The 26,141-nt window shown below is 41.0% G+C and overlaps 1 protein-coding gene across 2 annotated transcripts in view; it reads right to left on the minus strand.

Moving 5' to 3' along the window:
• Positions 1-5,268: 5,268 nt before the first annotated feature.
• Positions 5,269-26,141, minus strand: part of LOC109908680 (zinc transporter ZIP4-like) — a 30,081-nt gene continuing 9,208 nt past the window's right edge. For both annotated transcript variants that reach the window (XM_020507332.2, XM_031795170.1), the window contains exons 4-12: positions 14,284-14,516; positions 13,400-13,571; positions 12,381-12,553; positions 11,347-11,529; positions 9,289-9,384; positions 8,591-8,654; positions 6,961-7,113; positions 6,371-6,558; positions 5,269-6,013 (exon numbers count right to left, since the gene is read on the minus strand). In XM_020507332.2, coding sequence (XP_020362921.1) covers positions 5,885-6,013; positions 6,371-6,558; positions 6,961-7,113; positions 8,591-8,654; positions 9,289-9,384; positions 11,347-11,529; positions 12,381-12,553; positions 13,400-13,571; positions 14,284-14,516 — 1,391 coding nt within the window. In that variant the 3' untranslated portion in view covers positions 5,269-5,884. The remainder of the gene's footprint in view (positions 6,014-6,370; positions 6,559-6,960; positions 7,114-8,590; positions 8,655-9,288; positions 9,385-11,346; positions 11,530-12,380; positions 12,554-13,399; positions 13,572-14,283; positions 14,517-26,141) is intronic.

Here is a 26,141-nt window from a genome sequence, read left to right on the forward strand (position 1 = left end):
TTATATCCTACACAGCTGAGCATGCGTCTGTGTCTATCAATAGATTCTATCCTACACAGCTGAGCATGAGTCTGTGTCTATCAATAGATTCTATCCTACACAGCTGAGCATGCGTCTGTGTCTATCAATAGATTCTATCCTACACAGCTGAGCATGCGTCTGTGTCTATCAATAGATTCTATCAATACACAGCTGAGCATGCGTCTGTCTATCAGTAGATTCTATCCTGCACAGCTGAGCATGCGTCTGTCTATCAATAGATTATATCCTGCACAGCTGAGCATGCATCTGTGTCTATCAGTGGCGATTTTAGCATGTAAATCTTGGTGAGGAAATCAAAACAATTATAATTGTGCGATGCATGCCAGCAAAATCACTACACAACACATTAATTGCACTATAATGGTGACAAACAGTGCCCACAAACTGTTAGGGCCTACATAGAGCTTTCCCAACATCAGTGTCCCAACAGCAGTCCCAACATCTTACCACTGCTACACCTGGCTATCAGCGGAGCCTTGTCTGGCAGTGAAAGTTAATTCCTTCTCATTTACTGCCTTTCGAAGAAACTTAGCTGATATGGCTGACTTGCTTAAACAAATGTGGTTTCTACTAACAATTGAGGTGTACAAAACTATGGCATAAGGGGACAACAAGCGGATAAGAGGCAATCTGTCATTTCGATAAAGACATCAATGGGCGAGCTAGGACTGACGTAGTCAATATAACTATTTGTTAAGCACTTTGAAATGCACAGCGACATAATTCAGAACATGGGCCGTTCTTACAGTGTTCTCCCTGTACACCAAGTCAGAAACGTAGGATAAATAAAGAGGGCATATAAAGAGACAATGAAAGCTCTTACAATATTCAATGATTACATTTCTCTAAAACAGGCTATAGGTTCCATACGCACCACCAAGTCAGAACAGTTGGCAAAATTAAGAGGGAAAGATATACCACATTTTTATGGTGAGGCACTTGGGCTACTAACAGTTTACTACACAACATAAGCTTAGTATTACTTTCTTAGCTACAGTATACACACCTCCCTGGCATATTACATCATTTATGCAGAAGGATAAAATACCTTTTTTGGACTCGTTGTGCTGTGCTCACTTGAACAAGAAGATGGCATGGCGGTCCTTCGTCAGCAAATTTTGTCATCAAAGTCTGGCATTCTCTGGACTTATGGTGCTTCCAAGACAACTGGGAACTTGGAGGGGAAAAAAACAGGTCGAATCATGATGACGTCAGTGATCTTCAAGTAGCTCTAGAGAAAGGCCCGACTTCCCGATTTACAATTCCGAGTTGGCTGACCATCCAAAATGTTTTTTTCCCAGTCGGAGCTTGTTTTTTCCCCGAGATCCTAGTTGTCTTGAACTCACTAAAGTCAGAATTCCCAGTTCCGAGTAACAGTTGTTTTGGGCGCGGCAGAAATTATGCTGGATTGACTTCATGGCCAATGTTGAATGTTTATCATTTTAAGCTTGGAAAAGAGATCCTTAAACCCATACTTGGGACCAGACAGCCACTCCAGTGAATAGCAGGCTAGTGATTGTTTTGCAATGCTTGCAGTTAGCCACTGATTCCTTCCAAACAACTCATTGTTGAATTTGCAATTTCCAACTTGTTGTGTAATGTTCATGTCCAATGGCCGATGAGCACCGATACATTTGATCGTTTCTCTTCATTATTTATCTTAATTTGACAAGGATTAAAAAGGATTTGTTAGTTGATTGTCGACTTGATTCATGATGATGACTGCTAGCTTGCTAGCTAAGATTTTGAAAGTATGATGTTGACATGATCAGTCCAATCAAAGCTACTGTACATATAACGTGATTTGACTTAATTTTATCTGTGGCCAATGACCTGGAGTCTTCTTGGATGGGCACTTCTAATTTACCTCTATGGCAGCACCCAAGGGGCTTGAATTTTCAAGCTCTACCCTTAGATTTGGCGGTGACATTGTGTCCCCATGAGTGACAGAACACTGAGCCAATGATGGAGTAACTAGAGAACATTACCAACCCATATGCTCCATATTTTCTGCTGGCTGTCCCACCACCACAGAAAGCACTGAGCTACGCTGAAACACCTGCATTTTGGAGCTGCCTTACTCAAGAAAACCGAAAATAGACTTATGTGCCACCAATCCCACATGAGGGTTTATTAACTCAATTATTATTTTTATATATTTTTTACATTGTTTGCAAACTGATATGTGACACGTATCAATGCCAAAATAACATGCTTATTTTTTACTCTGCCCCACCTGCCCTGAATGACGGGTCGTCACTGGCGTCCATGAATAAATGAATTGGTGCTTTCTAAAGAAAACTGGCAGGCGTACCTCATGAAGCTGGTAGAGAATAAAAAGCTGTCATCAAGACAAAGGGTGGCTACTTTGAAGAATCTAAAATATATTTTGATTTGTTTAACACTTTTTTGGTTACTACATGATTCCATGTGTTATTTCATAGTTTTGATATCTTCACTATTATTCTACATGCAATTGCATCAAAATTGTTTTGTTGAGTATTCTCACATGATTTTCATATTGTAAGGCTTGTTTCAGAAGGTTGTACATGGAGAATAATTGACAGGGAGGAGTTTATGAATAGCCTGACAATGAAATAGTCTGCAGTATTTCTTTGCCTGTCATCTACAGTTGAAAAACAGTCAAATTATAATAGGTGGACCATGATAAATGTTCTAACAACTGTCAAATTGCTGTAACTGCAGTGGACTGAAATGTGAGATGTGAACGCAATATAAAAAGAACATTCATCTCTTTAAATATAGTAGGGATTTGTGAAGAATATCAATTTACCTCACTATTTACAACACCATGTTCTTATAATCAAGCATTGACAACCCTCATCTATCATTTCTGTGGAAAGAAAACACCCTACAGTGATACTGTATGTCTGTCTCTCTGTGGCCATGTGTCTGGGGTGAATTTCAGGGCAAACGGAAAGACATGACATTATTATGCTCAGAGCTCCCTCTAGTGGTCAATATGAACAACTCCCTACTTATAAGAAACCATTTTTCCTCACTTATGTTGGAGACAAAATCCTCAATTCATTATAAAGTTCAAATTTAATGTGTATCATCAACTCCCTATGAGTAGCTTGGCATAACTTCACCACTTTCAAGTATTTGTTTATTGTATTATTCTTTGGAAAGTTGTTTGTAAAAACAAAACAAAAATATCTGGAACTTTTTCAAACAAAACAGAAACTAATTGAAAACAGGACAGGAACTAAAAGAAAAGAGGACAGGAGATAAGAGAAAAGAGGACAGGAACTAAGAGAAAACAGGACAGGAACTAAGAGAAAACAGGACAGGAACTAAGAGAAAACAGGACAGGAACTAAGAGAAAACAGGACAGGAACTAAGAGAAAACAGGACAGAACCTAGGAGAAAACAGGACAGAACCTAGGAGAAAACAGGACAGGAACTAAGAGAAAACAGGACAGGAACTAAGAGAAAACAGGACAGGAACTAAGAGAAAACAGGACAGGAACTAAGAGAAAACAGGACAGGAACTAAGAGACAACAGGACAGAACCTAGGAGAAAACAGGACTAAGAGAAAACAGGACAAGAACTAAGAGAAAAGAGGACAGGAACTAAGAGAAAACAGGACAGGAACTAAGAGAAAACAGGACAGGAACTAAGAGAAAACAGGACAGGAACTAAGAGACAACAGGACAGAACCTAGGAGAAAACAGGACTAAGAGAAAACAGGACAAGAACTAAGAGAAAACAGGACAGGAACTAAGAGAAAACAGGACAGAACCTAGGAGAAAACAGGACAGAACCTAGGAGAAAACAGGACAGGAACTAAGAGAAAACAGGACAGGAACTAAGAGAAAACAGGACAGAAATCTAATAGAAAACAGGACAGGAACTAAGAGAAAACAGGACAGAAGCTAAGAGAAAACAGGACACGAACTAAGAGAAAACAGGACAGGAACTAAGAGAAAACAGGAAATAAGCTAAGAGAAAACAGGACAGAAATCTAAGAGAAAACAGGACAGGAACTAAGAGAAAACAGGACAGGAACTAAGAGAAAACAGGAAATAAGCTAAGAGAAAACAGGACAGAAATCTAAGAGAAAACAGGACAGGAACTAAGAGAAAACAGGACAGGAACTAAGAGAAAACAGGAAAGGAACTAAGAGAAAACAGGAAAGTAACTAAGAGAAAACAGGAAAGTAACTAAGAGAAATCTAAGAGAAAACAGGACAGGAACTAAGAGACAACAGGACCGAAGCGGAGACAGTCAAACCATAAGGGATCATTATAGTAGTTTATGATGAAGAAGCCTAAACAGCTGGGATCTCGCTCTCTCTCTAGGCCATTGACATAATGTGGCGATGTTTCTAAACAAACACATGCATCTTATATTATTAGTATTTTTGATTAACTTAACCATTTTATTTAAAAACAAAGATGAGCGAAATAAACCTCTAATCTTATCCGTAGCTCTGGTGTGCATAGAGATTATTCTAAATATTTATCGTAAGGCTGCTAAATCATCCGTCTTATCCACTTAACTCCGTTGGACTTACGGTCATACCTGTGTGGAGCGTTCTGTATGCGGGGCCACGCCCCCTATTGCCCTTGCTCTTTACTGTTGGTCATACTGTATGGACCAGAAACTCTATGTGTGCCTCCCAAATGGCACCCTATTCCCTATATAGTGCACTACTTTTGACCAGGACTCTGGTTACAAGTAGTGCACCAATTAGGCAATAGGGTGCCATTTGGGAGGCATACAGCCTTGACATATAGCTCCTCCACTCCCTTGCTCTGACTGTTACTATGACCATTTTATCAAATGGAATCCACAATGCCTGTCATCTCTGCTGATATACTTTGCTGTACCAACCCTTCTTTATAACCCCTCTCTTGGTAATCAGACAAACTACAGTAAATCACCATGCTGACTGGTGAACTACTGTAAAATATTTTTAAAAATGAGGGTCCACCTCTGATTTATCTGAAGTTGTGATCCATGGATCTGAACGGTCTGTCTTCGAAAGTGTGGACTCTGAACAGTGAAACTGCCGACGTACCTAATCATGTCAGATAACCAAGTATCTAGAGGACGTTATTTCCTGTATCCATTTAAAGGGAATTCTTCTTGAGTGGTAGACTGGACAGAATGGAAAAATACTGCAGCTTGAAAGCATCATATGGCTTTGTGCTCAATGTATGTGCTAAACAAGGAAAGCTATACAGAAACAACATGTATCAGAATTATTATTTTCTTTGTGTATTTTATTACTTTTTGGGGGGTTTGTGGGATTGGTGGCACATACTGTAAGTAAAAATACCCATATGACAAAGTTAGACAGATCTAAACATGTCACATTCTCACATGTATACATACACTGTCAACCTCTGCATTACCGCTAACTACACACGATCACAAATTAAAACAGAATCTACCTACTTCCCTGCTCAGTCACACTGTTATGGTATGTGGTTATACAAAATATGTGGCAATTACAGAGGCAGTAGGCTGAGGAACTGTGAGTCCCATTATAAATATTGGTGGTTTAAATTACAGTTTGAACTAAATCGCATACAGATGAAATCCTTTCCAACAGTAACATTAGTACCAACAGCAGGTTCAGACTGAACACCAGCAGACTACACTTCTATGTGGTAGATACAACAGAACTAGACTATAAATCGCATATATCATCTAGAAAGTCATTTTGAGGAAATCTTCCATCATATAGAATGATCAAGCGTGTTCAATTAAATATATCAAAACAGGTCAAATATAGCATAGTTTACATACAGTGTAATTTGTAATTGTATACAAATCCATTGCATTGTACAGTGTGAGGACTAGGAGGCTCTAGAAGCCAATCTTTTCTTCATACAGAGAGAGGAGCAGCAGGATGCCCCAGCCAGACAGCAGTCCTAAGTTCTGGAGCAGGAACATGAGCCAGGGCCTACGGTTGTCCGCATGGATCATGGTGGGGAGCTGGGAGGAGAAAGAAGCAAGACAATCCACTGCATTTAACTCCTTGCCCAAATATAGCATATTAACAGAGAAAGATAGGCATTAGGGCATTGATGAAAGACATAGGAGCAACCGTGCCATAACTAGGGGTCAGAGCTCTTCCTGGTCAGGTGACATAGCCAGGAGACACTTAAGGCCCAAGTCATAATTGGGCTTCCAGGGGAAAATGTTGTCTGAAGTTGCAACAGTAACCAAGACGGCAGGGCTTAGCGAAAGGTCATTTGAACAATTTGTGCGATAGACTCTCATTTGAAGAGAAACCCAAAGAAGTGATTCCTCACAGCCTGTTTGAGAATGTGGTAAACCTAGTGTACTAACCATATCAGCCAGACCCACATACAGGAAGAGACCAGAGGTGATGGCCGCGATCCACTGCTTGGTGGCCAGGTCAGTAGAGACGGTGAGGGCGATGTAGAGTCCGATGAAGGATGTGAGGGCACTGCCCACATTCAGCATCAAGGCCTTCTTCACTGACAACCCACTGTGCAGCAGGATTGCAAAATCACCTGGGAGATGTAGGACGGAGAGGTTTAAAAGGGACGTCAGTGATAAAAATGTAGGTCTTAGGTAGATGCCATTGGAGGGATTGTGTGAATAGGAATCTGTATGGAGAGAGAAGATGTGACTAATCATCTACCACTACTACTCATCCAGTCTAACACTTGACGTTTGAAATGAAAAAATATTGTCCAGAAATCAAACACCATTTTACACACACACACACACACACACACACACACACACACACACACACACACACACACACACACACACACACACACACACACACACACATACACACACACACACACACACACAATAAACATCTGAAGTACTAATGTGGCTGGGTCTCATTCCCTAAAAATCTCTTTCAACATGACCAACTAGAGGCATCAGTCTACACTCACCCAGTTCGTGAGGCAACTCATGACAGAACACAGCCAAAGACGTGGCAAGGCCGGAATTCCAGGAAACAGAAAAGGCCGCTCCGATAGCCAGGCCATCGGCAAAGTTATGTATCCCGTCCCCTATGGTAACCATGTAGGGTAGCAGACGCTGTTCTAGTGGAGGGGAGAGACAGAAGGGAAACTCAGAAAAGTTCAGTCGTCTAAAGAACTAAAGTCAAATTTGGCTATTTTTAATCATGTGTCTAAATTCATATATCACAATGACAGCATTATTGATTAGCCAATGTCATTAGGCTGGAATACAGAATACAGATGTAGGATCTTAATTTGACCAGTTTCTCACAGCAGGAAAAGTATCCTGTAGCAACAGGAAATATTAATTATTGTGTGGATTATAATTAATGGACATTTTTGTAGGGGTTGATACATTGTTAGTTAGGACAAATCAAGTCTGACATTTTAAAAGTGGAAATGATTAACTTTAGAAGTCTTTTTAAACCTTAAATTTACTTAATGTTTGCATTTCCTGCAAGAACAGGCTGATTAAATTAAGATTCTACATCTGTAGGAACCAGTGGTGGAAAAAGTACTAAATTGTCATACTTGAGTAAAAGATACCTTCATAGAAAATGACTCAAGTCAAAGTGAAAGTCTCCCAGTAAAATACTACTTGAGTAAAAGTCAAAGTATTTGGGTTTAAATATACTTCAGTATCAAAAGTAAATGTCATTGCTCAAATATACTTAAGTATGAAAAGTAAAAGTATAAATCATTTCAAATTCTTCATATTAAGCAAACCGGATGGCATAATTAATGTTTTTTATATGTACTTATAGCCACAGGCACACTCCAACACTCACATATTATTTACAAACAAAACATTTGTGTTTAGTGAGTCCTCCAGATCAGAGGCAGTAGGGATGACCAGGGACGTTCTCTGTTTAATGAGTCCGCCAGATCAGAGGCAGTAGGGATGACCATGGATGTTCTCTTACTAAGTGCGTCAAATGGACCATTTTTTTGTCAAAATGTAACGAGCACTTTTAGGTGTCAGGGGGGAAAAAAAGTCAAAAAGTACATTATTTTCTTTAGGAATGTAGTGAAGTAAAAGTTGGCAAAAATATAAATAGTAAAGTAAAGTAGAGATACCCAAAAAAACTACTTAAGTAGTACTTTAAAGTATTTTTACACTGGTAGGAACTGGCAAGCTAGCAGTTATACTGTAGAGTGACTACAACTAAACCATTGAATATTGTGCTTGAATTGTTTATAAAGATTACATAAAGGATGATGTCTCATTTTAATCATGTCAGATAAATAAATTGTTGTCACTGTTGATATTATCATTTACAATGATATGACAGGGTGTTTTTGGGTGCATCTGCAGCTAAAATGTTGTACCCCTGCAGTAATGAATCCCTGTATTGATGTTCCTCGTGTGAGTGAACAAAGCTCTTTGGTGCACATTACTCTTTGTCACGCTAAATGTGTGTAATCATTGACTAGACTTGACTCACACAGTAAGTTCACAGTATATCAGCTTTCCAGTGAACGCCCTGACTGTCAGACCCTGACCTATATTTAATCTCTTCCTTACAGGTTGTATGATGACCTGGGTTGTCTATCTTACCTCTTGAGCGCTGGTTTGGTTCTGGAAAGGCTTTCTCTGTGTCCTCACTGTGCTCACTTTCAACCTTTTAGGATCAGAATTTTACAGAAGTATAACATCGGAATTACAGCAGGCGTGAACAAGTTAGTGGAGGACAAGGTGTTCAGAGACACGGATAGTAAAGACTTGAGACTACATTCTGTGTCAGGTAAAAACACAGCTTTACTAGGATACTGGCTGTTCAGTCATGGACCTCTGACTCAGATCTCCAAGAGAGCAGATAGAGGGTTTAGAATGTCACAGGTGTGTCTGTGAATAGGTGGTACAGAACCTACCAGGTCAGTCTGTGAATAGGTGGTACAAAACCTACCAGGTCAGTCTGTGAATAGGTGGTACAGAACCTACCAGGTCAGTCTGTGAATAGGTGGTACAGAACCTACCAGGTCAGTCTCTGAATAGGTGGTACAGAACCTACCAGGTCAGTCTGTGAATAGGTGGTACAAAACCTACCAGGTCAGTCTGTGAATAGGTGGTACAAAACCTACCAGGTCAGTCTGTGAATAGGTGGTACAGAACCTACCAGGTCAGTCTGTGAATAAGTGGTACAGAACCTACCAGGTCAGTCTGTGAATAGGTGGTACAGAACCTACCAGGTCAGTCTGTGAATAAGTGGTACAGACCTACCAGGTCAGTCTGTTAATAAGTGGTACAGAACCTACCAGGTCAGTCTGGGAGATTGACTGCTTGTTATTTTTCTCCTGCAGGTACATCTCCAGGACTTTACCATGGTCACAGTGATGGGGCTCAGACTCCTCCTGGAAACACAATGGCACAATATATCTGTCTGGGCCCGGAACATCACAACAAAGAACATGTATAGTTGAAGTCGGAAGTTCACATACGCTTAGGTTGGGGTCATTAAAACTAGTTTTTCAAACACTCCACAAATGTCTTGTTAACAAACTATAGTTTTGGCAAGTTGTTTAGGACATCTACTTTGTGCATGACAAGTAATTTTTCAACAACTGTTTACAGACAGATTATTTCACATATAATTCATTGTATCACAATTCCAGTCGGTCAGAAGTTTACCTACACTAAATTGACTGTGCCTTTAAACAGCTTGGAAAATTCCAGAAAATTATGTCATGGTTTTAGAAGCTTCTGATAGGCTAACTGACATCATTTGAGTCAATTGGAGGTGTACCTGTGGATGTATTTCAAGGCCTACCTTCAAACTCAGTGCCTCTTTGCTTGACATCATGGAAAAATCAAAAGAAATCAGCCAAGACCTCAGAAAAAAATAGTAGACCCCCACAAGTCTGGTTCATCATTGGGAGCAATTTCCAAATGCCTGAACGTACCACGTTCATCTGGACAAACAATAGTACGCAAGTATAAACACCATGGGACCACGCAGCCGTCATACCGCTCAGGAAGGAGACACGTTCTGTCTCCTAGTGATGAACGTACTTTGGTGCGAAAAGTGCAAATCAATCCCAGAACAATAGCAAAGGACCTTGTGAAGATGCTGGGTGAAACAGGTACAAAAGTATCTATATCCACAGTAAAACAAATCCTACATCAACATAACCTGAAAGACCGCTCAGCAAGGAAGAAGCCACTGCTCCAAAACCGCCACAAGAAAGCCAGACTACGGTTTGCAACTGCACATGGGGACAAATATCGTACTTTTTGGAGAAATGTCCACTGGTCTGATGAAACAAAAATACAACTGTTTGGTCATAATGACCATCGCTATGTTTGGAGGAAAAAGGGGGAGGCTTGCAAGCCGAAGAACAACATCCCAACCGTGAAGCACGTTGGCAGCATCATGTTGTGGGGGTGCTTTGCAGCAGGAGGGACTGGTGCACTTCACATTAACAAGGAAAATGATGTGGATATATTGAAGCAACATCTCAAGACATCAGTCAGGAAGTTAAAGCTTGGTCGCAAATGGGTCTTCCAAATGGACAATGACCCCAAGCATACTTCCAAAGTTGTGGCGAAATGGCTTAAGGACAACAAAGTGGCCATAACAAAGCCCTGACCTCAATACTATTGGGCAGAACTGAAAAAGCATGTGTGAGCAAGGAGGCCTACAAACCTGACTCAGTTACACCAGCTCTGTCAGGAGGAATGGGCCAAAATTCACCCAACTTATTGTGGGAAGCTTGTGGAAGGCTACCCGAAACATTTGACCCAAGTTAAACAATTTAAAGGCAATGCTACCAAATACTAATTGAGTGCATGTAAACTTCTGACCCACTGGGAATGTGATGAATGTGATAAATCATTCTCTCTAATATTATTCTGACATTTCACATTCTTAAAATAAAGTGGTGATCCTAACTGACATAAGACAGGGAATTTTTACCAGGATAAAATGTCAGAAATTGTGAAAAACTGAGCTTAAATGTATTTGGCTGAGGTGTATGTAGACTTCAGACTTCAAATGTATCTACAGGTGATAGCTAACAATTCTCACATTTTGGAACCAGAAAGACCTGAAATATCTTTGACCGAAACATTGCACTTTATTAAAATGTGTATTGCAAGTGTGCGTGTGTGGGAGTTCTTTTCACCATGGATCCACCAAACCAGTAAGCTGACAGAACGGAGGTGTTCAGTAAGGAGATAAGGTTTAGAAACCGTCTGAAATGGGGAGGTACCACCTGGTCGTGTCCAATAAGAACCCATATTTTTGTTTCCTGTTGCAATACATTTTGCTACATCGTGCCCTACTGAACACAGCCCAGATGATAGACACTACTTACCCCATGGTGATGCAGGGAATGGTGATGGCTGTCCTTATGAGTGGTGATGATGGAGAAGATAGTCTCCATGAGATAGAAGCAGTAGATGCCAGCCATCATCACCAGTATCTTACAGATGTAGTCTGGAACCTCCTCTGAGTGACTGTGATCTGTTCCTTCACTGTGAACATGGAGGCCTAGGAACTGAACAGAGGAAACACAGTCACAACCCAGTCTGACAGTCAGCGCTATGACAGTGCAATGACAGTGTAATGACAGTGTAGCGTAGCTCTTATGAAGGCAGGTTCAAGTGAAGTGTAATACACTACACAAGACCAAATACTGGCGATGCAATCAACCTGTGCAGGGTCCATTAGTCTGAAATGACCTCCTTCACTCACTACTGACAGATGAAAGTCTAGAGTGGAGACCAGTACCTATCCACCATATTGCTTTAACCAATCAAGTCCTCTAAATAAGTGGCTGTGAAGGAGAGGAAGATAAGAAGTCATGTCGGACCATTGGGACACATTGTTATGTTGCTCTTATCATTGGCTTTGTAATAACCTAAAGTTCCCTTAAGGAACAAGGGGCCATTTCTCCATTTGCCCGATCTGAAGGTGTCGTTCTTGTTCCTCACATCGTTATTATTTGACACTGTATGTGATGACACAGTGTGACAGCCTGCTAATACTTCGCCCTGCGATGTTGACATGATGGATCTAAATGGATTGAGCTGCAGCAGCAGGAAGTATCCCCTTCAGACTTCTGCCCTGGGGGAAATAAGGCTAGGAAGCATCAGATGGGACGACTGTATGTGTTGCTCTGACTTATCATGGTCTCTCAGACATCTGGCTGATCATTGGGTCGCACTGACATTAACCACAACACTTTAATGAAGTGTTGAGGAAGAGGTCTGACTGGCTAGATAAGTGGTTTTCTTTTCACATTGGACATTCCAGCAACTATGATGGATGCATAACCAGGCCAGTACAGTGCAGCTCAGTTTGAATCAGCTGGGCTCAGTGATGTGGATATGGTACTGTGGTTCTCACCATAGGCAGGAGGTGCAACAGGGCATCCCCAGTGAGGGAGCCAACGGCCAGGCTGACACAGAACTGGATGACGAGCTGGAAGACACTGCTGCAGGATGTACACAGCAGCACCATAACGCCAACCAGGGCGGCCAGACAGATCAGCAGATTGGCTATGGAGGCATACACAAACTCTGTGGGGAGAGAGAATTAACATTAAGGGGTTACAAATATAATAACAGTGCCAGACTCAAGCCAATCAGTCAGTCAGTCAAGCCACAAAAGGTCTGTTAGATAATACAGTAAACATTGTGTGATTATGCTTGAAATAGGCTCTCGTCCTACCGAATGCAATAGGCTCTCGTCCTACCGAATGCAATAGGCTCTCGTCCTACCGAATGCAATAGGCTCTCGTCCTACCGAATGCAATAGGCTCTCGTCCTACCGAATGCAATAGGCTCTCGTCCTACCGAATGCAATAGGCTCTCGTCCTACCGAATGCAATAGGCTCTCGTCCTACCGAATGCAATAGGCTCTCGTCCTACCGAATGCAATAGGCTCTCGTCCTACCGAATGCAATAGGCTCTCGTCCTACCGAATGCAATAGGCTCTCGTCCTACCGAATGCAATAGGCTCTCGTCCTACCGAATGCAATAGGCTCTCGTCCTACCGAATGCAATAGGCTCTCGTCCTACCGAATGCAATAGGCTCTCGTCCTACCGAATGCAATAGGCTCTCGTCCTACTGAATGCAATAGGCTCTCGTCCTGCTGAATGCAATAGGCTCTAGTCTTTTTGGAGCCTCAAGTTTTGTGATTTTGAATTTTAGAGCATTCATATTTACAAACAGAGGAAATGTATTTCTGCATAGTCTCTCTATAATTCCTTTATCATTAAAAAAATAACAGGCAGGAATGGGATTCTGTATCAAAAGGAAAGGAATGGGTGTTGAATATAGAGTGTACTGTAGCAATCAATAGATCAATCACAAGAGCACACAATGCAGAATCACAGTGGCTCGGACTGTAGTAGTTCACTCACTCTCTGTGGTGCTGAGCTGGTCTAATGGTCCAGTGGGGGGAGAGATGCTGTTGCAGGCACCACTGAGGAGCTGCTGGACCAGGGCTGGGCTGAGCCGGGCCACCTCAGACCTAGACAGGCTAGATCCATTCAGCCCATGGATCTTTATCAGCTCCTCCGGGCTGAAACACGTCTACGTGGAGGAAACAGGGCTGAAACACGTCCACGTGGAGGAAACAGGGCTGAAACACGTCCACGTGGAGGAAACAGGGCTGAAACACGTCCACGTGGAGGAAACAGGGCTGAAACACGTCCACGTGGAGGAAACAGGGCTGAAACACGTCCACGTGGAGGAAACAGGGCTGAAACACGTCCACGTGGAGGAAACAGGGCTGCAACACATGGATCACTAATCCCTTTGCAGTGCACATCTTTTGACCAAAGCCCATTGGTCTATTCTTTGAATTGACACTCCTTGTCGCCAACTGATTAACTGACAGTAAGATGTCATTGGGAATTCACAAAGTGGGGACCAATATATTACAAGTAACATGTTATTATCCCTCAGCAGTGTTCCTTCTCATTCAGATTCCTCTAATATAGACATTACCATGGGGAGAATCCTACAGCTGCCAATAGCTCAGGCCATCTACTGCACATCTGAGGCTCATTGGAGATGCAGCGGACACCAGGGGTTTAGCAGTCTGATAATGAGTCAGAGTGAAGGAGCCTGTGTGTGTGTGTGTGTGTGTGTGTGTGTGTGTGTGTGTGTGTGTGTGTGTGTGTGTGTGTGTGTGTGTGTGTGTGCGCGTCGTTAAGCCCCTGAAGGTCTCTTCAGGAGATTGGAGCAATGGCCTTGACCTAATTACAGACAAAGCACCATGGTGGTTGAGAATAACAATTACCAGTTCCCAGCTGCTGATGTTCCTATGGTGGTACCCCTCCTCATGACTCGTCCTGAAGGCATCACCTCCACTTCGACCCCCCCGACCCCTGCTAACAGTACTGTGGTCACTATGGTCATGGTCAACGTGGTCATCGTGACCATGGTCATCGTTGTGTCCCTCTTGATCTCTATGATCGTGATCCTCTTCATGGATTCCACCCAGTTGCAGGCTCTTCATAAGACCTTCCAGCTCTACAGAGATTAATCACAATGATGTGGATAGTTGGTGGTAGAGTATATTAGCAGGCCATTGGGGAACAGTAATATGCTGGTAGAGTATATTAGCAGGCCAATGAGGAACAGTAATATGCTGGTAGAGTATATTAGGCCATTGGGGGAACAGTAATATGCTGGTAGAGTATATTAGGCCATTTAGGAACAGTAATATGCTGGTAGAGTATATTAGCAGGCCATTGAGGAACAGTAATATGCTGGTAGAGTATATTAGGCCATTGGGGGAACAGTAATATGCTGGTAGAGTATATTAGGCCATTTAGGAACAGTAATATGCTGGTAGAGTATATTAGCAGGCCATTGAGGAACAGTAATATGCTGGTAGAGTATATTAGGCCATTGGGGAACAGTAATATGCTGGTAGAGTATATTAGCAGACCATTGAGGAACAGTAATATGCTGGTAGAGTATATTAGCAGACCATTGAGGAACAGTAATATGCTGGTAGAGTATATTAGCAGGCCATTGAGGAACAGTAATATGCTGGTAGAGTATATTAGCAGACCATTGAGGAACAGTAATATGCTGGTAGAGTATATTAACAGACCATTGAGGAACAGTAATATGCTGGTAGAGTATATTAGCAGGCCATTGAGGAACAGTAATATGCTGGTAGAGTATATTAGGCCATTGGGGAACAGTAATATGCTGGTAGAGTATATTAGGCCATTGAGGAACAGTAATATGCTGGTAGAGTATATTAGCAGGCCATTGGGGAACAGTAATATGCTGGTAGAGTATATTAGGCCATTGAGGAACAGTAATATGCTGGTAGAGTATATTAGCAGGCCATTGGGGAACAGTAATATGCTGGTAGAGTATATTAGGCCATTGAGGAACAGTAATATGCTGGTAGAGTATATTAGCAGGCAATTAGGGAACAGTAATATGCTGGTAGAGTATATTAGCAGGCCATTGAGGAACAGTAATATGCTGGTAGAGTATATTAGCAGGCCATTGAGGAACAGTAATATGCTGGTAGAGTATATTCGCAGACCATTGGGGAACAGTAATATGCTGGTAGAGTATATTAGGTCATTGGGGAACAGTAATATGCTGGTAGAGTATATTAGCAGACCATTTAGGAAGAGTAATATGGTAGTAGAGTATATTAGCAGGCCATTGGGGAACAGTAATATGCTGGTAGATTATATTAGCAGGCCATTGAGGAACAGTAATATGCTGGTAGAGTATATTCGCAGACCATTGGGGAACAGTAATATGCTGGTAGAGTATATTAGGTCATTGGGGAACAGTAATATGCTGGTAGAGTATATTAGCAGACCATTTAGGAAGAGTAATATGGTAGTAGAGTATATTAGCAGGCCATTGGGGAACAGTAATATGCTGGTAGAGTATATTAGCAGGCCATTGAGGAACAGTAATATGCTGGTAGAGTATATTAGCAGACCATTGAGGAACAGTAATATGCTGGTAGTGTATATTAGCAGACCATTGAGGAACAGTAATATGCTGGTAGAGTATATTAGGCCATTGGGGAACAGTAATATGCTGGTAGAGTATATTAGGCCATTGAGGAACAGTAATATGCTGGTAGAGTATATTAGCAGGCCATTGAGGAACAGTAATATGCTGGTAGAGTATATTAGGCCATTGAGGAACAGTAATATGCTGGTAGAGTATATTAGCAGGCCATTGGGGAACAGTAATATGCTGGTAGAGTATATTAGGCCATTGAGGAACAGTAATATGCTGGGAGAGTATATTAGCAGGCAATTAGGGAACAGTAATATGCTGGTAGAGTATATTAGCAGGCCATTGAGGAACAGTAATATGCTGGTAGAGTATATTCGCAGACCATTGGGGAACAGTAATATGCTGGTAGAGTATATTAGCAGGCCATTTAGGAACAGTAATATGCTGGTAGAGTATATTAGCAGGCCATTGGGGAACAGTAATATGGTAGTAGAGTATATTAGCAGGCCATTGGGGAACAGTAATATGCTGGTAGAGTATATTAGCAGACCATTGGGGAACAGTAATATGCTGGTAGAGTATATTAGCAGACCATTGAGGAAGAGTAATATGCTGGTAGAGTATATTAGCAGACCATTGAGGAAGAGTAATATGCTGGTAGAGTATATTAGCAGACCATTGGGGAACAGTAATATGCTGGTAGAGTATATTAGCAGGCCATTGAGGAACAGTAATATGCTGGTAGAGTATATTAGCAGACCATTGAGGAACAGTAATATGCTGGTAGAGTATATTAACAGACCATTGAGGAACAGTAATATGCTGGTAGAGTATATTAGCAGGCCATTGAGGAACAGTAATATGCTGGTAGAGTATATTAGGCCATTGGGGAACAGTAATATGCTGGTAGAGTATATTAGGCCATTGAGGAACAGTAATATGCTGGTAGAGTATATTAGCAGGCCATTGGGGAACAGTAATATGCTGGTAGAGTATATTAGGCCATTGAGGAACAGTAATATGCTGGTAGAGTATATTAGCAGGCCATTGGGGAACAGTAATATGCTGGTAGAGTATATTAGGCCATTGAGGAACAGTAATATGCTGGTAGAGTATATTAGCAGGCAATTAGGGAACAGTAATATGCTGGTAGAGTATATTAGCAGGCCATTGAGGAACAGTAATATGCTGGTAGAGTATATTAGCAGGCCATTGAGGAACAGTAATATGCTGGTAGAGTATATTCGCAGACCATTGGGGAACAGTAATATGCTGGTAGAGTATATTAGGTCATTGGGGAACAGTAATATGCTGGTAGAGTATATTAGCAGACCATTTAGGAAGAGTAATATGGTAGTAGAGTATATTAGCAGGCCATTGGGGAACAGTAATATGCTGGTAGATTATATTAGCAGGCCATTGAGGAACAGTAATATGCTGGTAGAGTATATTCGCAGACCATTGGGGAACAGTAATATGCTGGTAGAGTATATTAGGTCATTGGGGAACAGTAATATGCTGGTAGAGTATATTAGCAGACCATTTAGGAAGAGTAATATGGTAGTAGAGTATATTAGCAGGCCATTGGGGAACAGTAATATGCTGGTAGAGTATATTAGCAGGCCATTGAGGAACAGTAATATGCTGGTAGAGTATATTAGCAGACCATTGAGGAACAGTAATATGCTGGTAGAGTATATTAGCAGACCATTGAGGAACAGTAATATGCTGGTAGAGTATATTAGGCCATTGGGGAACAGTAATATGCTGGTAGAGTATATTAGGCCATTGAGGAACAGTAATATGCTGGTAGAGTATATTAGCAGGCCATTGAGGAACAGTAATATGCTGGTAGAGTATATTAGGCCATTGAGGAACAGTAATATGCTGGTAGAGTATATTAGCAGGCCATTGGGGAACAGTAATATGCTGGTAGAGTATATTAGGCCATTGAGGAACAGTAATATGCTGGTAGAGTATATTAGCAGGCAATTAGGGAACAGTAATATGCTGGTAGAGTATATTAGCAGGCCATTGAGGAACAGTAATATGCTGGTAGAGTATATTCGCAGACCATTGGGGAACAGTAATATGCTGGTAGAGTATATTAGCAGGCCATTTAGGAACAGTAATATGCTGGTAGAGTATATTAGCAGGCCATTGGGGAACAGTAATATGGTAGTAGAGTATATTAGCAGGCCATTGGGGAACAGTAATATGCTGGTAGAGTATATTAGCAGACCATTGGGGAACAGTAATATGCTGGTAGAGTATATTAGCAGACCATTGAGGAAGAGTAATATGCTGGTAGAGTATATTAGCAGACCATTGAGGAAGAGTAATATGCTGGTAGAGTATATTAGCAGACCATTGGGGAACAGTAATATGCTGGTAGAGTATATTAGCAGGCCATTGAGGAACAGTAATATGCTGGTAGAGTATATTAGGTCATTGGGGAACAGTAATATGCTGGTAGAGTATATTAGCAGACCATTTAGGAACAGTAATATGGTAGTAGAGTATATTAGCAGGCCATTGGGGAACAGTAATATGCTGGTAGATTATATTAGCAGGCCATTGAGGAACAGTAATATGCTGGTAGAGTATATTAGCAGGCCATTGAGGAACAGTAATATGCTGGTAGAGTATATTAGCAGGCCATTGGGGAACAGTAATATGCTGGTAGAGTATATTAGGCCATTGGGGAACAGTAATATGCTGGTAGAGTATATTAGCAGACCACTGAGGAACAGTAATATGCTGGTAGAGTATATTAGCAGGCCATTGAGGAACAGTAATATGCTGGTAGAGTATATTAGCAGGCAATTGGGGAACAGTAATATGTTGGTAGAGAATATTAGCAGGTCATTGAGGAACAGTAATATGCTGGTAGAGTATATTAGCAGGCCATTGAGGAACAGTAATATGCTGGAAGAGTATATTAGCAGGCCATTGGGGAACAGTAATATGCTGGTAGAGTATATTAGCAGGCCATTGGGGAACAGTAATATGCTGGTAGAGTATATTAGGTCATTGGGGAACAGTAATATGCTGGTAGAGTATATTAGCAGACCATTTAGGAACAGTAATATGGTAGTAGAGTATATTAGCAGGCCATTGGGGAACAGTAATATGCTGGTAGATTATATTAGCAGGCCATTGAGGAACAGTAATATGCTGGTAGAGTATATTAGCAGGCCATTGAGGAACAGTAATATGCTGGTAGAGTACATTAGCAGGCCATTGGGGAACAGTAATATGCTGGTAGAGTATATTAGCAGACCATTGGGGAACAGTAATATGCTGGTAGAGTATATTAGCAGACCATTGAGGAACAGTAATATGCTGGTAGAGTATATTAGCAGACCATTGAGGAACAGTAGTATGCTGGTAGAGTATATTAGCAGGCCATTGAGGAACAGTAATATGCTGGTAGAGTATATTAGGCCATTGGGGAACAGTAATATGCTGGTAGAGTATATTAGGCCATTGAGGAACAGTAATATGCTGGTAGAGTATATTAGCAGGCCATTGGGGAACAGTAATATGCTGGTAGAGTATATTAGGCCATTGAGGAACAGTAATATGCTGGTAGAGTATATTAGCAGGCCATTGAGGAACAGTAATATGCTGGTAGAGTATATTAGGCCATTGAGGAAAAGTAATATGCTGGTAGAGTATATTAGCAGGCCATTGAGGAACAGTAATATGCTGGTAGAGTATATTAGCAGGCAATTAGGGAACAGTAATATGCTGGTAGAGTATATTAGCAGGCCATTGAGAAACAGTAATATGCTGGTAGAGTATATTAGCAGGCCATTGAGGAACAGTAATATGCTGGTAGAGTATATTAGCAGGCCATTGGGGAACAGTAATATGGTAGAGTATATTAGCAGGCCATTGGGGAACAGTAATATGGTAGTAGAGTATATTAGCAGGCCATTGGGGAACAGTAATATGCTGGTAGAGTATATTAGCAGACCATTGGGGAACAGTAATATGCTGGTAGAGTATATTAGCAGACCATTGAGGAAGAGTAATATGCTGGTAGAGTATATTAGCAGACCATTGGGGAAGAGCAATATGCTGGTAGAGTATATTAGCAGACCATTGAGGAAGAGTAATATGCTGGTAGAGTATATTAGCAGACCATTGGGGAACAGTAATATGCTGGTAGAGTATATTAGCAGGCCATTGAGGAACAGTAATATGCTGGTAGAGTATATTAGCAGGCCATTGAGGAACAGTAATATGCTGGTAGAGTATATTAGGTCATTGGGGAACAGTAATATGCTGGTAGAGTATATTAGCAGACCATTTAGGAACAGTAATATGGTAGTAGAGTATATTAGCAGGCCATTGGGGAACAGTAATATGCTGGTAGAGTATATTAGAAGGCCATTGAGGAAGAGTAATATGCTGGTAGAGTATATTAGCAGACCATTTAGGAACAGTAATATGGTAGTAGAGTATATTAGCAGGCCATTGGGGAACAGTAATATGCTGGTAGAGTATATTAGCAGACCATTGAGGAACAGTAATATGCTGGTAGAGTATATTAGCAGACCATTGAGGAACAGTAATATGCTGGTAGAGTATATTAGGTCATTGGGGAACAGTAATATGCTGGTAGAGTATATTAGCAGACCATTGGGGAACAGTAATATGCTGGTAGAGTATATTAGCAGACCATTTGGGAACAGTAATATGCTGGTAGAGTATATTAGCAGACCATTGAGGAAGAGTAATATGCTGGTAGAGTATATTAGCAGACCATTGAGGAACAGTAATATGCTGGTAGAGTATATTAGGTCATTGGGGAACAGTAATATGCTGGTAGAGTATATTAGCAGACCATTTAGGAACAGTAATATGGTAGTAGAGTATATTAGCAGGCCATTGGGGAACAGTAATATGCTGGTAGATTATATTAGCAGGCCATTGAGGAACAGTAATATGCTGGTAGAGTATATTAGCAGGCCATTGAGGAACAGTAATATGCTGGTAGAGTACATTAGCAGGCCATTGGGGAACAGTAATATGCTGGTAGAGTATATTAGCAGACCATTGGGGAACAGTAATATGCTGGTAGAGTATATTAGCAGACCATTGAGGAACAGTAATATGCTGGTAGAGTATATTAGCAGACCATTGAGGAACAGTAGTATGCTGGTAGAGTATATTAGCAGGCCATTGAGGAACAGTAATATGCTGGTAGAGTATATTAGGCCATTGGGGAACAGTAATATGCTGGTAGAGTATATTAGCAGGCCATTGAGGAACAGTAATATGCTGGTAGAGTATATTAGCAGGCCATTGAGGAACAGTAATATGCTGGTAGAGTATATTAGGCCATTGAGGAACAGTAATATGCTGGTAGAGTATATTACCAGGCCATTGGGGAACAGTAATATGCTGGTAGAGTATATTAGGCCATTGAGGAACAGTAATATGCTGGTAGAGTATATTAGCAGGTCATTGAGGAACAGTAATATGCTGGTAGAGTATATTAGGCCATTGAGGAACAGTAATATGCTGGTAGAGTATATTAGGCCATTGAGGAACAGTAATATGCTGGTAGAGTATATTAGCAGGCCATTGGGGAACAGTAATATGCTGGTAGAGTATATTAGCAGGCCATTGAGGAACAGTAATATGCTGGTAGAGTATATTAGCAGGCCATTGAGGAACAGTAATATGCTGGTAGAGTATATTAGGCCATTGAGGAACAGTAATATGCTGGTAGAGTATATTAGCAGGCCATTGAGGAACAGTAATATGCTGGTAGAGTATATTAGCAGGCAATTAGGGAACAGTAATATGCTGGTAGAGTATATTAGCAGGCCATTGAGGAACAGTAATATGCTGGTAGAGTATATTAGCAGGCCATTGAGGAACAGTAATATGCTGGTAGAGTATATTAGCAGGCCATTGAGGAACAGTAATATGCTGGTAGAGTATATTAGCAGACCATTTAGGAACAGTAATATGGTAGAGTATATTAGCAGGCCATTGGGGAACAGTAATATGGTAGTAGAGTATATTAGCAGGCCATTGGGGAACAGTAATATGCTGGTAGAGTACATTAGCAGACCATTGGGGAACAGTAATATGCTGGTAGAGTATATTAGCAGACCATTGAGGAAGAGTAATATGCTGGTAGAGTATATTAGCAGACCATTGGGGAAGAGCAATATGCTGGTAGAGTATATTAGCAGACCATTGAGGAAGAGTAATATGCTGGTAGAGTATATTAGCAGACCATTGGGGAACAGTAATATGCTGGTAGAGTATATTAGCAGGCCATTGAGGAACAGTAATATGCTGGTAGAGTATATTAGCAGGCCATTGAGGAACAGTAATATGCTGGTAGAGTATATTAGGTCATTGGGGAACAGTAATATGCTGGTAGAGTATATTAGCAGACCATTTAGGAACAGTAATATGGTAGTAGAGTATATTAGCAGGCCATTGGGGAACAGTAATATGCTGGTAGATTATATTAGCAGGCCATTGAGGAACAGTAATATGCTGGTAGAGTATATTAGCAGGCCATTGAGGAACAGTAATATGCTGGTAGAGTATATTAGCAGGCCATTGAGGAAGAGTAATATGCTGGTAGAGTATATTAGCAGACCATTTAGGAACAGTAATATGGTAGTAGAGTATATTAGCAGGCCATTGGGGAACAGTAATATGCTGGTAGAGTATATTAGCAGACCATTGAGGAACAGTAATATGCTGGTAGAGTATATTAGGCCATTGGGGAACAGTAATATGCTGGTAGAGTATATTAGCAGACCATTGAGGAACAGTAATATGCTGGTAGAGTATATTAGCAGACCATTGAGGAACAGTAGTATGCTGGTAGAGTATATTAGCAGACCATTGAGGAACAGTAGTATGCTGGTAGAGTATATTAGCAGGCCATTGAGGAACAGTAATATGCTGGTAGAGTATATTAGGCCATTGGGGAACAGTAATATGCTGGTAGAGTATATTAGGCCATTGAGGAACAGTAATATGCTGGTAGAGTATATTAGCAGGCCATTGAGGAACAGTAATATGCTGGTAGAGTATATTAGGCCATTGAGGAACAGTAATATGCTGGTAGAGTATATTAGCAGGCCATTGGGGAACAGTAATATGCTGGTAGAGTATATTAGGCCATTGAGGAACAGTAATATGCTGGTAGAGTATATTAGCAGGCCATTGAGGAACAGTAATATGCTGGTAGAGTATATTAGCAGGCCATTGAGGAACAGTAATATGCTGGTAGAGTATATTAGCAGGCAATTAGGGAACAGTAATATGCTGGTAGAGTATATTAGCAGGCCATTGAGGAACAGTAATATGCTGGTAGAGTATATTAGCAGGCAATTGGGGAACAGTAATATGCTGGTAGAGTATATTAGCAGGCCATTGAGGAACAGCAATATGCTGGTAGAGTATATTAGCAGGCCATTGAGGAACAGTAATATGCTGGTAGAGTATATTAGCAGGCCATTGAGGAACAGTAATATGCTGGTAGAGTATATTAGCAGGCCATTGGGGAACAGTAATATGCTGGTAGAGTATATTCGCAGACCATTGGGGAACAGTAATATGGTAGTAGAGTATATTAGCAGGCCATTGGGGAACAGTAATATGCTGGTAGAGTATATTAGCAGACCATTGGGGAAGAGCAATATGCTGGTAGAGTATATTAGCAGACCATTGAGGAAGAGTAATATGCTGGTAGAGTATATTCGCAGACCATTGGGGAACAGTAATATGGTAGTAGAGTATATTAGCAGGCCATTGGGGAACAGTAATATGCTGGTAGAGTATATTAGCAGACCATTGGGGAAGAGCAATATGCTGGTAGAGTATATTAGCAGACCATTGAGGAAGAGTAATATGCTGGTAGAGTATATTAGCAGACCATTGGGGAACAGTAATATGCTGGTAGAGTATATTAGCAGACCATTGAGGAAGAGTAATATGCTGGTAGAGTATATTAGCAGACCATTGGGGAACAGTAATATGCTGGTAGAGTATATTAGCAGGCCATTGAGGAACAGTAATATGCTGGTAGGGTATATTAGCAGGCCATTGAGGAACAGTAATATGCTGGTAGAGTATATTAGGTCATTGGGGAACAGTAATATGCTGGTAGAGTATATTAGCAGAACATTGGGGAACAGTAATATGCTGGTAGAGTATATTAGCAGACCATTTGGGAACAGTAATATGCTGGTAGAGTATATTAGCAGGACATTGAGGAACAGTAATATGCTGGTAGAGTATATTAGCAGGCCATTGAGGAACAGTAATATGCTGGTAGAGTATATTAGCAGGCCATTGAGGAACAGTAATATGCTGGTAGAGTATATTAGCAGACCATTGAGGAACAGTAATATGCTGGTAGAGTATATTAGGTCATTGGGGAACAGTAATATGCTGGTAGAGTATATTAGCAGGCCATTGAGGAACAGTAATATGCTGGTAGAGTACATTAGCAGGCCATTGGGGAACAGTAATATGCTGGTAGAGTATATTAGCAGACCATTGGGGAACAGTAATATGCTGGTAGAGTATATTAGCAGACCATTGAGGAACAGTAATATGCTGGTAGAGTACATTAAGCCATTTAGGAACAGTAATATGCTGGTAGAGTATATTAGCAGGCCATTGAGGAACAGTAATATGCTGGTAGAGTATATTAGGCCATTGGGGAACAGTAATATGCTGGTAGAGTATATTAGCAGACCATTGAGGAACAGTAATATGCTGGTAGAGTATATTAGCAGACCATTGAGGAACAGTAATATGCTGGTAGAGTATATTAGCAGACCATTGAGGAACAGTAGTATGCTGGTAGAGTATATTAGCAGGCCATTGAGGAACAGTAATATGCTGGTAGAGTATATTAGGCCATTGGGGAACAGTAATATGCTGGTAGAGTATATTAGCAGGCCATTGAGGAACAGTAATATGCTGGTAGAGTATATTAGCAGGCCATTGAGGAACAGTAATATGCTGGTAGAGTACATTAGCAGGCCATTGGGGAACAGTAATATGCTGGTAGAGTATATTAGCAGACCATTGGGGAACAGTAATATGCTGGTAGAGTATATTAGGCCATTTAGGAACAGTAATATGCTGGTAGAGTATATTAGCAGGCCATTGAGGAACAGTAATATGCTGGTAGAGTATATTAGCAGGCCATTGAGGAACAGTAATATGCTGGTAGAGTATATTAGGCCATTGGGGAACAGTAATATGCTGGTAGAGTATATTAGCAGACCATTGAGGAACAGTAATATGCTGGTAGAGTATATTAGCAGACCATTGAGGAACAGTAATATGCTGGTAGAGTATATTAGCAGACCATTGAGGAACAGTAGTATGCTGGTAGAGTATATTAGCAGGCCATTGAGGAACAGTAATATGCTGGTAGAGTATATTAGCAGGCCATTGAGGAACAGTAATATGCTGGTAGAGTATATTAGCAGGCCATCGGGGAACAGTAATATGCTGGTAGAGTATATTAGGCCATTGAGGAACAGTAATATGCTGGTAGAGTATATTAGCAGGCCATTGAGGAACAGTAATATGCTGGTAGAGTATATTAGCAGGCCATTGAGGAACAGTAATATGCTGGTAGAGTATATTAGGCCATTGAGGAACAGTAATATGCTGGTAGAGTATATTAGCAGGCCATTGAGGAACAGTAATATGCTGGTAGAGTATATTAGCAGGCCATTGAGGAACAGTAATATGCTGGTAGAGTATATTAGCAGGCCATTGAGGAACAGTAATATGCTGGTAGAGTATATTAGCAGGCCATTGGGGAACAGTAATATGCTGGTAGAGTATATTAGGCCATTGAGGAACAGTAATATGCTGGTAGAGTATATTAGCAGGCCATTGAGGAACAGTAATATGCTGGTAGAGTATATTAGCAGGCCATTGAGGAACAGTAATATGCTGGTAGAGTATATTAGGCCATTGAGGAACAGTAATATGCTGGTAGAGTATATTAGCAGGCCATTGGGGAACAGTAATATGCTGGTAGAGTATATTAGCAGGCCATTGGGGAACAGTAATATGCTGGTAGAGTATATTCGCAGACCATTGGGGAACAGTAATATGGTAGTAGAG

The sequence above is a fragment of the Oncorhynchus kisutch genome, linkage group LG17 (assembly GCF_002021735.2).
Source record: "Oncorhynchus kisutch isolate 150728-3 linkage group LG17, Okis_V2, whole genome shotgun sequence".
NCBI lineage: Eukaryota > Metazoa > Chordata > Actinopteri > Salmoniformes > Salmonidae > Oncorhynchus > Oncorhynchus kisutch.